The following is a 14,657-nucleotide window of genomic DNA, read 5'->3' on the forward strand; positions in this document are numbered from 1 at the left end:
AACAAAGTGGATCTTTAATAACATTTCTATGGTTTTACGTTCACCATTCTAGAGTCGTCTTATCTGCGTAGTTCATGAATCAGCTGTCTGGCATCTCCTGGAAACTTGTTTAATACAGAATTTCAGGTCCTACACATGACCTATAGAATCAGAATCTGCATTAAAATATATATATATATTCCCAGTAGATTCCTTTACACATTACAAATTGAGAACCACTGATTTACAATACTATGAACTGTGGTCTTGTGCTCTTGAGAGTCCCTTGGACTTCAAGGACATCAAACCAGTCCATCCTAAAGGAAATCAGTCATGAATATTCATTGGAAGGACTGATGCTGAAGCTGAAACTCCAACACTTTGGCCACCTGATGCAAAGAACTGACTCACTGGAAAAGACTCTGATGCTGGGAAAGACTGAAGGCAGGAGGAGACGGGGACGACAGAGAACAAGAGGGTTGGCTGTCATCTCCAACTCGATGGACATGAGTTTGAGCAAGCTCTGGGAGTTGGTGATGGACAGGGAAGCCTGGAATGCTGCAGTCCAAAGGGGGTTGCAAAGAATTGGAAACAACTGAGGGACTGAATTGAACTGATTTATAATTCAGAAAACTAATATGGCTTGCATGGTTTTTTTTCATGCATTATAAATGAAATTAAACTTAGAGACAGCACACTTTAAAAACTATGAAAGGTTTAAACTCAAGACAGATCTGGGTTCAAATTCTGAATCCAATATTTATAATTATTTATACTAGTAATTATATTAATATAAATAATACTTATAATTATTAGCCTTCTAACCTTGAGCAAATTCCTGATCTGCTTGATGCTCACTTTTTTTATAAAAATGGAGATAAGTACTTCTTCAACTAATTGCTAAAAGGATTTAAAGGAGAAAGTGCTTGACTGAGGGCCAGGCTTATAAAAGATACTTTTAGAAAAAGTCATTCCAACCCTTTTTTGGAAGTTCTGCCATTTTGTGCTAACAATATACATACTTCAAAAAAAATTGTATATAAGATCAAGATAAGCTTATGATAAAATAAACCTGGTCTCAAAGATGAAATGACTGGATAATAAAAACAGGAAACCCATAGGTTTTCCCTTCTATAGAGAAGAACCCTAGAAAGGAGTAATTTTTAAGTCTCCCAAATCTTTCAGGGCCCAGCCTTCTTAACTGTCTTTAGCCTCGCTTCCTCACCGTTCTATCACAAGTCATATGGGGCTGGGGGTTTGAGGCTCAGTGATCTCTCACAAAATGCTTCCTTTACCTTCCCCCTTCTCCCGCAAACTTAAGTCCCACTCAACTACTAAAGGCAATGGCACCCCACTCCAGTACTCTTGCCTGGAAAATCCCATGGATGGAGGAGCCTGGAAGGCTGCAGTCCATGGGGTCGCTAAGAGTCGGGCACAACAGAGTGACTTCACTTTCACTTTTCACTTTCATGCACTGGAGAAGGAAATGGCAACCCACTCCAGTGTTCTTGCCTGGAGAATCCTAGGGATGGGGGAGCCTGGTGGGCTGCCGTCTATGGGGCCGCACAGAGTCGGACATGACTGAAGTGACTTAGCAGCAGCAGCAGCAGCAGCAGCACCAACTACTAAAATTTAGGTTTTGAGTCCAGTCACTTCTAACCACTTCCCTTCAAACACCCTGGTCCATTGTTTCCCCTGAATTATTGCAACTGCCCAGTAACTAATCTTCCTTCTTTTTAAAAACTTACTCAAGATCATGTCCCTGCTCTGTTCAAAACCTACAAACCCCTATATAATATGGCTTCCATGCTCCTTTTCACCGCTGTTCCAGCTGCAATGGCCTTCCTGCTGTTCTTCAAATGTGCCTCAGCACCTCTGACATGGCTGTTGCGATAGGCATGGAACACTCCCTTCCCCAGCTATCTGCATGGCTCTTCAGTTCATTTGCATCTTTGCTCAAAAATCACTGATTACAGAGGACTATCCTGGAGAAGCTATTTAAAAATGATTATCTCCCTCCATCCCCGAGTCAACCCCTCTCTGATTCTTAACTATTTTTCCCTTTCCATTTTTAACTGATTACACTGTGTATTTGTTTCTGTTCTATATTCTTATAGAACATTTAGAGTCGTGCTCTGCACACGTTCAATATTCAGCATTTGTGGTGGGAATGAGCAAACCTTACAGATGTCTGCTCTGCTCTCTGCAGCTCTATCTACCCGTTCTCCCCGCTTTCTCGGCTCAGTGTGTGTCTCCCAACAGTAAACACGCATTTACTGTTGCATGGGGAGAAATTATTTTACCTTGACTTCATAATCCAAGTGGCCATTACAATGTCTAGTATAGAGTAACTGATACTTGTTGAATGAGTAATTTAGAAAGTGAACAATTCAATTGTTCCAAGGTTGAATAAGAAGACTTTTAAATCCATTAGTCTGTTATAGCCAGATGAACTTCCCACAGGAAAAGGCCGAGTGCAAGCTCAGAGAACTTTCTAACATGAAACTCTTCGAACTTTCTTAAGTGTAACTTGAGTCTTAAGATTTTAACTTTATAGCTTTAGTATGTAAATTTATAAAAGATTAGCTTTCTACAAGCTTACTTAGACCTCAGAAATGTTCCAATAAGTAATGACCGTTGGTAAAATTTTAACCTCAAGTTTTATCACCTCTTTACCTTTTTAACTCCAAAGAAAATTATTATTTTGAAAAACTCTACTGTTGCAAGATTTTTTTCATTTCACTGATGCTGGCTATATATGGTAGTCTATGGATATCATTTTAAAAGAATTAGCATCTTAATCTTTCACACAAATATTCCTCTTGTGAGTCATAAAATTATTACAGCAGAGAATAGCCAGGATTTAGAAATCAGTAGGAAAGGCAGAAGTAATACTGCAATGCTTATCAAAAGAAGACACGAAAACAGGCATTTATTTAGTTCTTAAATGTAAATAATTTAATCTTTTTATCCTTTCTACTCCAAAGCTGAGCAAAGTCTCCTAAATTCTACAAATAATCACTGTAGAAAAGTTGAACATGGACACGTGTATTTTAAAACACTACTTCCTAGTAACTCATTTTACTAAGAGCTGGTAGCAGAGGTATGCATCAATTTTTTCCTGTATATTCTTTAACAATATCTTCACACTCTTCTAAGTTAGTCTGTTAAAGTAACCAAAATAAGCTTATATCCTTTTTTTCATTAGGCTCAGTATTTACAACAAATTCTTAGTAACTTTCAGAATTCAAGTGAACTTTACTTTCCCAAATGATTACTTACGAGGCTTTTAATACATTTTTAAAAATATTTGTTATTCATGCCCTAAGATCACACCAAGGGACCTCAGCAATCTTGAGCTTCTATATGTCTCCCCTTGCTTTCGAAGATAACCTCTAAAGTAACGAAGACAGAAAAGAATTACCTTGTATGAAATAATAGGGCATATAACTAAATACATGAATACAGTTCAATCCCTGGGTCAAGAAGATCCCCTGGAGTAGGAAATGGCACCCCACTCCAGTATTCTTGCCTGGAAAATTCAATGGACAGAGCAGCAGAGCAGGCTACAGTCCGTGGGGTTGCAAAGAATCGAACAACATATATTGTACATGCCAATATGTTAAGTAATATAGAAACACATGCCCTGATTCCAGAATAACTGAATTTAAAGTTCCACTGATACATTTGGTGTGGAGGGAGTCTGAAAGTCATTTCAGAAATGTAACTAAGTAAATTCAGAATAAAGCTAACACCTTGCTTCATTTGCCAAATGTTGCTGCCTTGCTCAGGTATTCTGAGCTTTAATATTATTTAGAAAATACTTTTCAGTTAAAAATCATGAATGGAATTAGTCAATATCAAGAGTGATTCCCACTGCAGAAGGAGTGAGAAGCTCTCACCACCAGAGTAACATACAGGCCATTAGCTGCCCTGACATGAGTGGCATGTTTCATCAGCAGCAATTTCATGAAACCATCAAGATTAAAAAGTGCCAATCCCAGTCCAGTATTCTTGCCTGGAGAATCCCACAGACAGAGGAGCCTGGCGGGCTACAGTCCACGGGGTCGCAGAGTCAGATGTGATTGAGCGACTAACACTAACTTGGAAGAACTAAATACTGAAGATATAATTGCAAGCTATTGTCATCTGCAACTCGTTTGGAGATTCTAATTGGATTATTTTTTCTATTTCACAAATAAATATTTTTACCATCATAATCCCTCTATATTGTTTACTGATAACTTTAATTAACATGAAATGGACTGGTCCATATTTTTAAATTAAAAAAGTGGTTCTTGCTTCCATAGTATTAACCATTTTTTCATGAACTTAATTAACAAAATCAAGACACTGAATAAAACAAACTGAGTCTCTTTAAGGATTATATTCATTTGGAATTATTATGTTTTTTGCTTTTTACTCTTTTCTCTTTTCCTGTGGTCATCTTTCTTAATTTACCAAAATTAGCAGATGAGAAAAAAACACTATTTTTGGTTTAAAAAAGATTATTTGGGATACACTGCCTCTGTCCTGTACTTCACTGCTTCGATGTTGGGCTTTATTATAGTTTTATTCCCATTTGGTATACTTTAGTATAGTCTTGTTCCCTATATTACAACTTCAGGTTGGCAGATTATTTCCACCTTACAATAATCAAAAACTTTAAGAATCAGGAAAAAGTCTGACCCATGAGAAGAAAACGATATTTACATTTAACACTCTTACAACTTCTATACCAAATGGGCAATCTATGTGACTCTAAAAGTCAGCAGATAACACATGAGTTGAATAAGAACTAATGATGTATATTTGGTGTTAAAAAGCTTGTAAACATAGCCCTAAAGATAGTGTGGTAAAAGATTATAACAAACTTATTTAAAATGAAGTTAACAGTAATTGGACTGCAAGGAGATGCAACCAGTCCATCCTAAAGGAGATCAGTCCTGGGTGTTCATTGGAAGGTCTGATGCTGAGGCTGAAACTCCAATACTTTGGCCACCTGATGAGAAGAGTCGACTCAATGGAAAAACCCCTGATGCTGGGAAGAGTGAAGGCGACAGGAGAAGGGACGACAGAGGATGAGACGGCTGGATGGCGTCACTGATGGTGGACGTGAGTCTGAGTGAGCCCCGGGAGTTGGTGATGGACAGGGAGGCCTGGTGTGCTGCAGTCCATGGGGTTGCAAAGAGTCAGACATGACTGAGTGACTGAACTGAACTGAACAGTAATTACCAGGTAATGTAAACTGATTAAATTGTAAAATATCATATGAAATCACATTTACTTTATTATTCAGTATACTATATCAAGCACTGTATTTTGTTAATAATAATTTCTATGTACCCACTTTGTATAAATATTGTATCATTTAATCTTCACCACAGCCCTACAAATTCAGTGTTATTATTTTTATTGTCACTCCATTTTCCAAGTGAAGAAATGAGGCACAAGTAAATATACTCCTTTATCCAAGATCTTATAGTCAATTAAGAGACAGAGCTGGGATTCAAACCTGTGTCCGCCTGACCCAGAGCCCTTGATCTTTAACCCTCATTCTAAACTCCTCCTGAGCTCACTCCAAAGGTGAAGAGCAGAACTTAAACGCTTGCGAACTACAACACATAAGTAGGAATCAGCAATTCCTAAACTCTGAGGTCAGCTTTGTACTTTCCATACATCCTTAGCTCTTCTGTGTTTTTTAAAGTTAAAAATCTCACTATCAACCTTTTACCTGTTATTGTTACATTTCACATCTGCTCTATCTGTATTTTCCTTGGTAACAATCTTTTTCCCATCTGGAATTTGGTCCTCTGAGAGATTACACAAAGCAGAAGTAATACAACAGGCAAATATGAAGGCACCTCCAAACAACACACTATGCCTGCTTCTCAATGTTTCCCCCACAGCAATGGAGGTGCTGAGCAAATTCCTTCAACATGCATCATCTTCCATGATCAAGATGGCATTTTCTCCACCTATCTTGACAGATTTCCTAGGAATTCCATGCAGGTTTTCATAACAGGGAAATCAGAAAGTGCTGTATTGGCAGATTCAAGCATTAGTCAAATAAATGCCAGACTTAAACCATGAAAATAATGAATTCCTTAAAATGTACCTGTAACAAGACATCTGATTTTATCAAATTGTTCTCAAAGGTAGGTTTTTAAAAAGCAGACAACAGAGGGTTCACTGACACTGCATCATTTAAATCAAGGCTTATGCCATTTTTAATAATCCTAAATAGTCACCTGTCCTTTGGCACCAAGTTATTTCTGGATTATCACAGGATATATTTTCTTTATACTGCAGCTTTAAGATTCAGCAATCTTGTGAATCATTGGTGACAAGCTACTAATAAAAAGCTTCATATAAATGGAGCTCTCACACACTCTGTCTCACATACATACATGACTACTGGAAAAACCACAGCTTTGACTATGCAGACCTTTGTCACCTCTTTTTAATAAGCTGTTTACATTTGTCATAGCTTTTCTTCTAAGGAGCATAAAAGGAGAGTTGGATCATAAAGAAGCCTGAGCACCAAAGAATTGATGCTTTTGAACTGTGATGTTGGAGACGACTCTTGAGAGTCCCTTGGACAACAAGGAGATCCAAACCAGTCCATCCTAAAGGAAATCAGTCCTGAATATTCATTGGAAGGACTGATGCTGAAGCTGAAACTCCAATACTTTGGCCACCTGATGCAAAGAGCTGACTCACTGGAAAAGACCCTGATGCTGGGAAAGACTGAGAGCAGGAAGAGAAGGGGACGACAGGATGAGATGTTTGAATGGCATCACCGACTCAATGGACCTGAGTTTGAGCTAACTCTGGGAGCTGGTGATGGACACGGAGGCCTGGCATGCTGCAGTCCATGGGGTTGCAAAAAGTCGGACACAACTGAGCGACAACAATGTGCCATAAACATAATACATTTAATGTAACTTGTCAGGGGCAATCATCGATTTAATAGAATACAGTTTGTGTATACTTTTATATATGTATATATTATATATTTAATGTAAAGAAAAGTAGAATTATTTTACTCATTATTCAAATTTCCTCTTATTTTGTAATTTTCTTTTCCTCACATTTCAAATTCCTTTTTACTAAGTTCACTGTCTTGGCTAATTCAGTCAGTTCAGTTCAGTTGCTCAGTCGTGTCTGATTCTTTGCAACCCCATGAATCGCAGCACGCCAGGCCTCCCTGTCCATCACCAACTCCCAGAGTTCACTCAAACTCATGCCCATTGAGTCAGTGATGCCATCAAGCCATCTCATCCTCTGTCGTCCCCTTCTCTTTCTGCCCCCAATCCCTCCCAGCATCAGAGTCTTTTCCAATGAGTCAACTCTTCGCATGAGGTGCCCAAAAAATTGGAGTTTCAGCTTTAGCATCAGTCCTTCCAATGAACAACCAAGGCTGATCTCCTTTAGAATGGACTGGTTGACTCTCCTTGCAGTCCAAGGGACTCTCAAAGAGTCTTCTCCAACACCACAGTTCAAGAGCATCAATTCTTCGGCGCTCAGCTTTCTTCACAGTCCAACTCTCACATCCATACATGACCGCTGGAAAAACCATAGGCTTGACTAGACGGACCTTTGTTGGCAAAATAATGTCTCTGCTTTTGAATAAGCTATCTAGGTTGGTCATAACTTTTCCTTCCAAGGAGTAAGCGTCTTTTAATTTCATGGCTGCAATCACCATCTGTGGTGATTTTTGGAGCCCCCGAAAATAAAGTCTGACACTGTCTTGCTAATTAAATGGCCAGTTAAAAGAATATAAATTTCTTCATAGGATCAAATAAGTCTTGCCTCTAGAACCCTTTCCAGGTGCATCTTTAAGTGATTTCTCAGTGGCTCAGAGGTGAAGAATCTGCCTGCAATGCAGGAGACCTGGGTTTGATCCCTGGGTTGTGAAGATCTCCTGGAGAAGGGAAATGGCAACCCACTCCAGTATCCTTGCCTGGAAAAATCTCATGGACAGAGGAGCCTGGTGGGCTACGGTTGCAAAGAGTCAGACATGACTGAGCGACTAATACTAACAGAAATTTAGCCAATTATAAATCACATACCTCCAGTCTAGCAATAAAACTCATCATTTCAATCTCATATTGTGAAAAAGACACAAAATGCAAAAGTAAACTAATCATTCCTGCTAAACCAAATTCCAGTGAAAGAAACTGGATTTCATAACATCTTAGAACTGGAGAAAATCTAAAAATATAGTTCCATTAAAACCTATGCAGAAACCTAGAGAGTCTAGAGAAAATAGAGGAAAGTGATCTGATTAGAAATAATTAGAACAGAACACAAAGCTGGACTCAAATATGTGAATGAGGCGAGTTCTTTTTTATAAAAGATTAACAATAGGAAGTTCCAGTTAAAATAATTAATGACAAAAATGTAAATCAAGCTCCATTTATCTTGATTAACTCAGTAAAGGGTTTCAAAACAGCTGTGTATCCTTCTCTTTTATACAAAGGCTTCAGATTAGCAGGTTCAGAAGGAATTGTCTTCAAGGTGAACTGTCTGCAGATACCTTGCTTAACTGGAAGTAGGCTAGCGACTTTGTCAACACCCTGAAAATTTATTTAAATATCCTCACAATTCTTGCTCACAGGCTCTAGGCTTTGAAAACTCAAAAGACTATTTTCCAAGCACAGAGGAGTATCACTTCTGCTGCTGTACTCTAGGAGAAATCCTTGACTGAGAGACAAGATCATTTTCTCTTAAAGCTATTCAAGAAATCATGCTCTGTACCTCAGTGGAGAATGCAGTCACCAAACACCGTAAGTTCGGTTCAGACGGAGAAGGGGAAGCCCCTGAGTTGAACCCTTATTAACATGACATTATGGCTGTAACTATACACGAACATGAGGTTATCAAGATTACAGTTCCCATGGCATTCATTCCAAAGCATGGCAACAACACAAAGTCTTCCATTTTTAAATAGCCACTCAAGGTTTCTCAAATGTGAAGTGAGACTAATAACAGCGCCTAATTTAATGACCATTATGGGGATTGTACAAAATGACCTTAGCAGGAAGCCTGGCATGTAAATAGGGCTTCCTGTTATTATTTAACACCTTGGTGGCTCAGATGGTAAAGAATCCGCCTGCATGCAGGAGACCTGGGTTCGATCCCTGGGTTGGGAAGATCCCCTGGAGGAGGGCAAGGGAACCTACTCCAGTATTCTTTCCTGGAGAATCCCATGGACAGAGGAGCCTGGGACTACTTGCAAAGAGTTGAACACGACCGAGCGACTAAGCAGAGAAGAGCACACACTACACCACCACTTCAGCATGCCCAGGTCTCTGAGGGGTGGCTTTTCCCATTTCAGGTCCTGCCTTCAACTCTCCACATCTAAGCCTCTCTTCATACAACTCCCAGCCCCTCCCCACAAAAACACACCAACCCACTACAATTGTGCCTCCTGCCACTTGACTCAAACCATTCCTCCCTAAGTCACCTCTTTAATTAACACAGCAGCAAGCATGTCTAGTAATTTTTATGTAGTACAGAAAAACATATTTCATATTTTACAAAACACAGAGCTGAAATAAAAATATACACAAATATTCTAAAATCCATTAATACCAATTTGATACATCCTTTTGGTTTTAAACAAACTTTAATCCAATTATTTCATTTCCTTAGACCATTACTGTTAGAAAGTTTACTAGGAAAAACATAAACAAACCAATGTTCTAAAAGTATAATAGTCAATCTTATAGAAGCAAAATGCTTGATCTTCCAAGATAAAAGTTAAATTAATGAATTATTTCTTACTAATTTCCCAGGTATAGTTTTAGTTGGATTATGACAAAATGAAAAACGAGCATCATCTTCTTTGAACTATAAATACAAAGCAGCTTACACAACTTTTATTTGGATATTTTATAATTAAAAAAATAGCTGTCAAGTAAAAATACTAGTCAATAAATACTTGCATAATATTTGGCCTTTGAAAAAAGTTTAACTTCAATGTCACATATAAAACATATTCTGAGGATAAGTATAGGTGCTGACATTAAAATAAGCGCAGATAAAATGGAAGCTTTATGACAAGAAAAGCTCAGTCACGAATCTTGCCTTGATTTTCATTTTCTTGAATTCTTTCAAGTGTTCAACCCATCGAAGGCAAGAATGGAGTTATGGGACAGCAGAACGTCCTAACACACTGTCATCACCTCTAGGGTAGAAGGACACTTTGAGTTTCATGAGCTTTCCTACAAGGAACTGTACCCCTCTCTCCACCTCTACCAGTCCCTTTCCAAAGGCTGCTGTTTAAGAAAATCTACAGTGCAGCTTCCAACAGCATCGCACTGATCGGTCTGCTGGGTAGGGCTGTGAGGGGGAAGGCCATCACGGGCACTGCTGCTGCCATCTGTGCCCTGACCCAGGACTTCAGTGAGGCGGGTAAAGCACGGGGGCAGGGGCGTGGTCAGAGGCCCAGCCCACAGGCTCCAAGCCCCGACCCCAGGCTTGGGGGGCATCTTCCCCGAGGAGGGGGCGGGATGAGTGCTAAGTCGCTTCAGCTGTGTCCGACCGACTCTTTGTGACCGCATGGACTGTAGCCCACCAGGCTCCTCTGTCTATGGGGATTCTCCAGGCAAGAATACTGGAGTGGGTTTCTGTGCCCTCCTCCAGGGGATCTTCCCGGCCCAAGGACTGAACCTGTGTCTCTCAGTCTCCTGCATTGGCAGGAGGTTCTTTACCCACTAACGCAACCTGGGAAGCCCTTTTCCTACCATGCACAAAGATGCATAATGGGTAGCTACGGCCTTGGGCCTATGTAACAAAGAAGAAAGAAGCCATCCAAAATCTAACTGACATAGGGAAGAAGAACTAAACCTTTACTTAGTACGCACTCCGTATTAGAAGTATAATATAAAAGCTTTATATGTATATTATTTCCTTTACTGTCTTCCTCTCTATAATAAGGGGCATTGTTACTCCCAATTACACAGATAAGAAAAACAGCAAATTTAAGTAAAATGCCAAATAGGAGACAGAAAAAAATGTACACTCAGGTTTATCTTCTATGAAAAAGGTGGCAATGCATTAAATAACACGTATCAGCCCTAAGAAAGGTGCTTTGGAGTTTTATAAGTTGCTCCCTTCCCGTTATTCTCAAAGTAGAACAAACATTCACGCTAAGAGGTGGCTTCCCGTCCAAACCACAAAAGGAAGAGGGAAACTTCAACTCTAAGGTCTCGGACACAAGAAAGCGGTAGAATAAAGCATGAGCATGTCAACATTAACCAAACTAGGAATCTGAGACACTCACTTCAGAAATGAAACTTGGAAAACTGCTGGCTTTCAATCACCAAGTCCCTTATGTATTCATGATTAAACAAGGGTTTGGTATAGTCGGCTATTTGAAATAAAGAAGTTTCTCTCATGCAAGAGGATAGAAAGTAACCATCACCCATGTTCCAGTTTCCTTGAAAGAATAACGACTGTCTCCCACAGAAAGTTTCGCCAAAGCACCACGTGGCGTGCCCTCACGACAGCACTGCACTCACCCGAGGCCGAATTCATCATGTTCTGCTGCACCGGTGGGCTGGTCGGGGCGGTGACGTTCATCTGGGAGAGCATGGCCTTCCTGGGGTCCTGCCAGGTTGTTGTCTGATCTATGTGACTGAGACAAAAACATCCCCTGCGTTAGATAACACAGACGAGGCCCTACAAGCAGCAGCCTCGCTTCTCAAAACAGGCTGGCTGTACGAGCTAGCAGGCAGGACTCTAAGTGAGCTCCGTGAAAGCAGTCTTACCGCCGCACCGCCCTCACCCTTCCTCTGCAAACTTTCCTCGTCCTTCTATCACTGAACTTTCTGTTCTGAGACTTTAGAAGTGCAAAATCTGAAAGTTATGTTGGAAATTTTAAGCGAAGGGAAATCATTTTCACCTAGTAGACAATTATCTGCCATAATTTAAAGTTGAAATGTGATTTATAAATCATCTATAACAGTAGTCATATAAGTTAAACCCAAAATTCATTAGGGAATCACCCACTTTTTTTCCTCCCAAAGCTATAAATGCCAATTAACCATATAATTTGAAGACCTAAAACCCTTTACACTGAACAAAGCACAAAAACATTAAACATTCTTATTATATTATATACTTAAAAGCCAAAACAGAAATACAAACTAAGTTTTGACTGTCTTCTATTGATTATTGAAGGACTTTTTCAGGTAAACATTTTCTATGTACTATTAACTTACTAAAAAATGTCTAATACATATGCATATGGACATCTTTATCTAAAATATTGGGGATTAAATATAGCTAAAAATTACATGAATATGAAACTACAAGGCATCTTACACAGTATTTGGTTTACGAGCATGCAAAAAAAATATTAGTTTTCATCTTCCAGAGAAGTGTAATTATTTCTGTGAAAGAAAAAAGAAATTTAAACCCATGAAACTACCTGAACTTTATCGTTCTCTTCTGTTTAATTTATAAAAGCCAGATAATATCTAATGAAAGGCACTAATTAAATATTGCTACATATGATGTACTGTACTGCAGCTATTGAAAATACTTTAGAATAATATTTAATAGCATAGAAAATATTAATAATACAGATTATAGCACAGCATACAGATTATTAGTTTCTATGCTATTAAATATTATTCTAAAATATCTTCAATATATAGTACATAATATGTAACAATATTTAACTAGTCCCTTTCATTAGATGTTATCTGGCTTTCAATTTTTGGGCTTCCCTGATAGCTCAGATAGATCTGATAGAGTGCCTGACAAACTATGGGATGAGGTTTGTGACATTGTACAGGAGACAGGGATCAAGACCATCCCCATGGAAAAGAAATGCAAAAAAGCAAAATGGCTGTCTGGGGAGGCCTTACAAATAGCTGTGGAAAGAAGAGAAGCAAAAAGCAAAGGAGAAAAGGAAAGATATAAGCATCTGAATGCAGAGTTCCAAAGAATAGCAAAGAGAGATAAGACAGCCTTCTTCAGCAATCAATGCAAAGAAATAGAGGAAAACAACAGAATGGGAAAGACTAGCGATCTCTTCAAGAAAATCAGAGATACCAAAGGAACATTTCATGCAAAGATGAGCTCGATAAAGGACAGAAATGGTATGGACCTAACAGAAGCAGAAGATATTAAGAAGAGATGGCAAGAATACACAGAAAAACTGTACAAAAAAGATCTTCACGACCCAGATAATCACGATGGTGTGATCACTGACCTAGAGCCAGACATCCTGGAATGTCAAGTGGGCCTTAGAAAGCATCACTATGAACAAAGCTAGTGGAGGTGATGGAATTCCAGTTGAGCTATTCCAAATTCTGAAAGATGATGCTGTGAAAGTGCTGCACTCAATATGCCAGCAAATTTGGAAAACTCAGCAGTGGCCACAGGACTGGAAAAGGTCAGTTTTCATTCCAATCCCAAAGAAAGGCAATGCCAAAGAATGCTCAAACTACTGTACATTTGCACTCATCTCACATGCTAGTAAAGTAATGCTCAAAATTCTCCAAGCCAGGCTTCAGCAATGTGAACTGTGAACTTCCAGATCTTCAAGCTGATTTTAGAAAAGGCAGAGGAACCAGAGATCAAATTGCCAACATCCACTGAATCATGGAAAAAGCAAGAGAGTTCCAGAAAAACATCGATTTCTGCCTTATTGACTATGCCAAAGCCTTTGGCTGTGTGGATCACAATAAACTGTGGAAAATTCGAAAGAGATGGGAATACCAGACCACCAGATCTGCTTCTTGAGAAATTTGTATGCAGGTCAGGAAGCAACAGTTAGAACTGGACATGGAACAACAGACTGGTTCCAAATAGGAAAAGGAGTTCATCAAGGCTGTATATTGTCACCCTGCTTATTTAACTTCTATGCAGAGTACATCATGAGAAACGCTGGATTGGAAGAAACACAAGCTGGAATCAAGATTGCCGGGAGAAATATCAATAACCTCAGATATGCAGATGACACCACCCTTACGGCAGAAAGTGAAGAGGAACTCAAAAGCCTCTTGATGAAAGTGAAAGTGGAGAGTGAAAAAGTTGGCTTAAAGCTCAACATTCAGAAAACGAAGATCATGGCATCCGGTCCCACCACTTCATGGGAAATAGATGGGGAAACAGTGGAAACAGTGTCAGACTTTATTTTTCTGGGCTCCAAAATCACTACAGATGGTGACTGCAGCCATGAAATTAAAAGACACTTACTCCTTGGAAGGAAAGTTATGACCAACCTAGATAGCATATTGAAAAGCAGAGACATTACTTTGCCAACAAAGGTTCATCTAGTCAAGGCTATGGTTTTTCCTGTGGCCATGTATGGATGTGAGAGTTGGACTGTGGAGAAGGCTGAGCACTGAAGAATTGATGCTTTTGAACTGTGGTGTTGGAGAAGACTCTTGAGAGTCCCTTGGACTGCAAGGAGATCCAACCAGTCCATTCTAAAGGAGATCAGCCCTGGGATTTCTTTGGAAGGAATGATGCTAAAGCTGAAACTCCAGTACTCTGGCCACCTCATGCGAAGAGTTGACTCATTGGAAAAGATTGATGCTGGGAGGGATTGGGGGCAAGGAGAAGGGGACGACAGAGGATGAGATGGCTGGATGGCATCACTGCCTCGACGGACGTGAGTCTGAGTGAATTCCGGGAGTTGGCGATGGACAGGG

At 39.5% G+C, this 14,657-nt stretch overlaps 1 protein-coding gene across 12 annotated transcripts in view; it reads right to left on the reverse strand.

Annotated features, from left to right (window-relative positions):
- Window positions 1-14,657, reverse strand: part of YAP1 (Yes1 associated transcriptional regulator) — a 135,415-nt gene that overhangs the window by 58,690 nt on the left and 62,068 nt on the right. For all 12 annotated transcript variants that reach the window (XM_024975715.2, XM_024975713.2, XM_024975714.2 and 9 more), the window contains exon 3: window positions 11,511-11,626. In XM_024975715.2, the coding sequence (XP_024831483.1) occupies window positions 11,511-11,626 (116 nt within the window). The remainder of the gene's footprint in view (window positions 1-11,510; window positions 11,627-14,657) is intronic.

This window comes from Bos taurus, chromosome 15 (assembly GCF_002263795.3).
Source record: "Bos taurus isolate L1 Dominette 01449 registration number 42190680 breed Hereford chromosome 15, ARS-UCD2.0, whole genome shotgun sequence".
Taxonomy (NCBI): Eukaryota; Metazoa; Chordata; class Mammalia; order Artiodactyla; family Bovidae; genus Bos; species Bos taurus.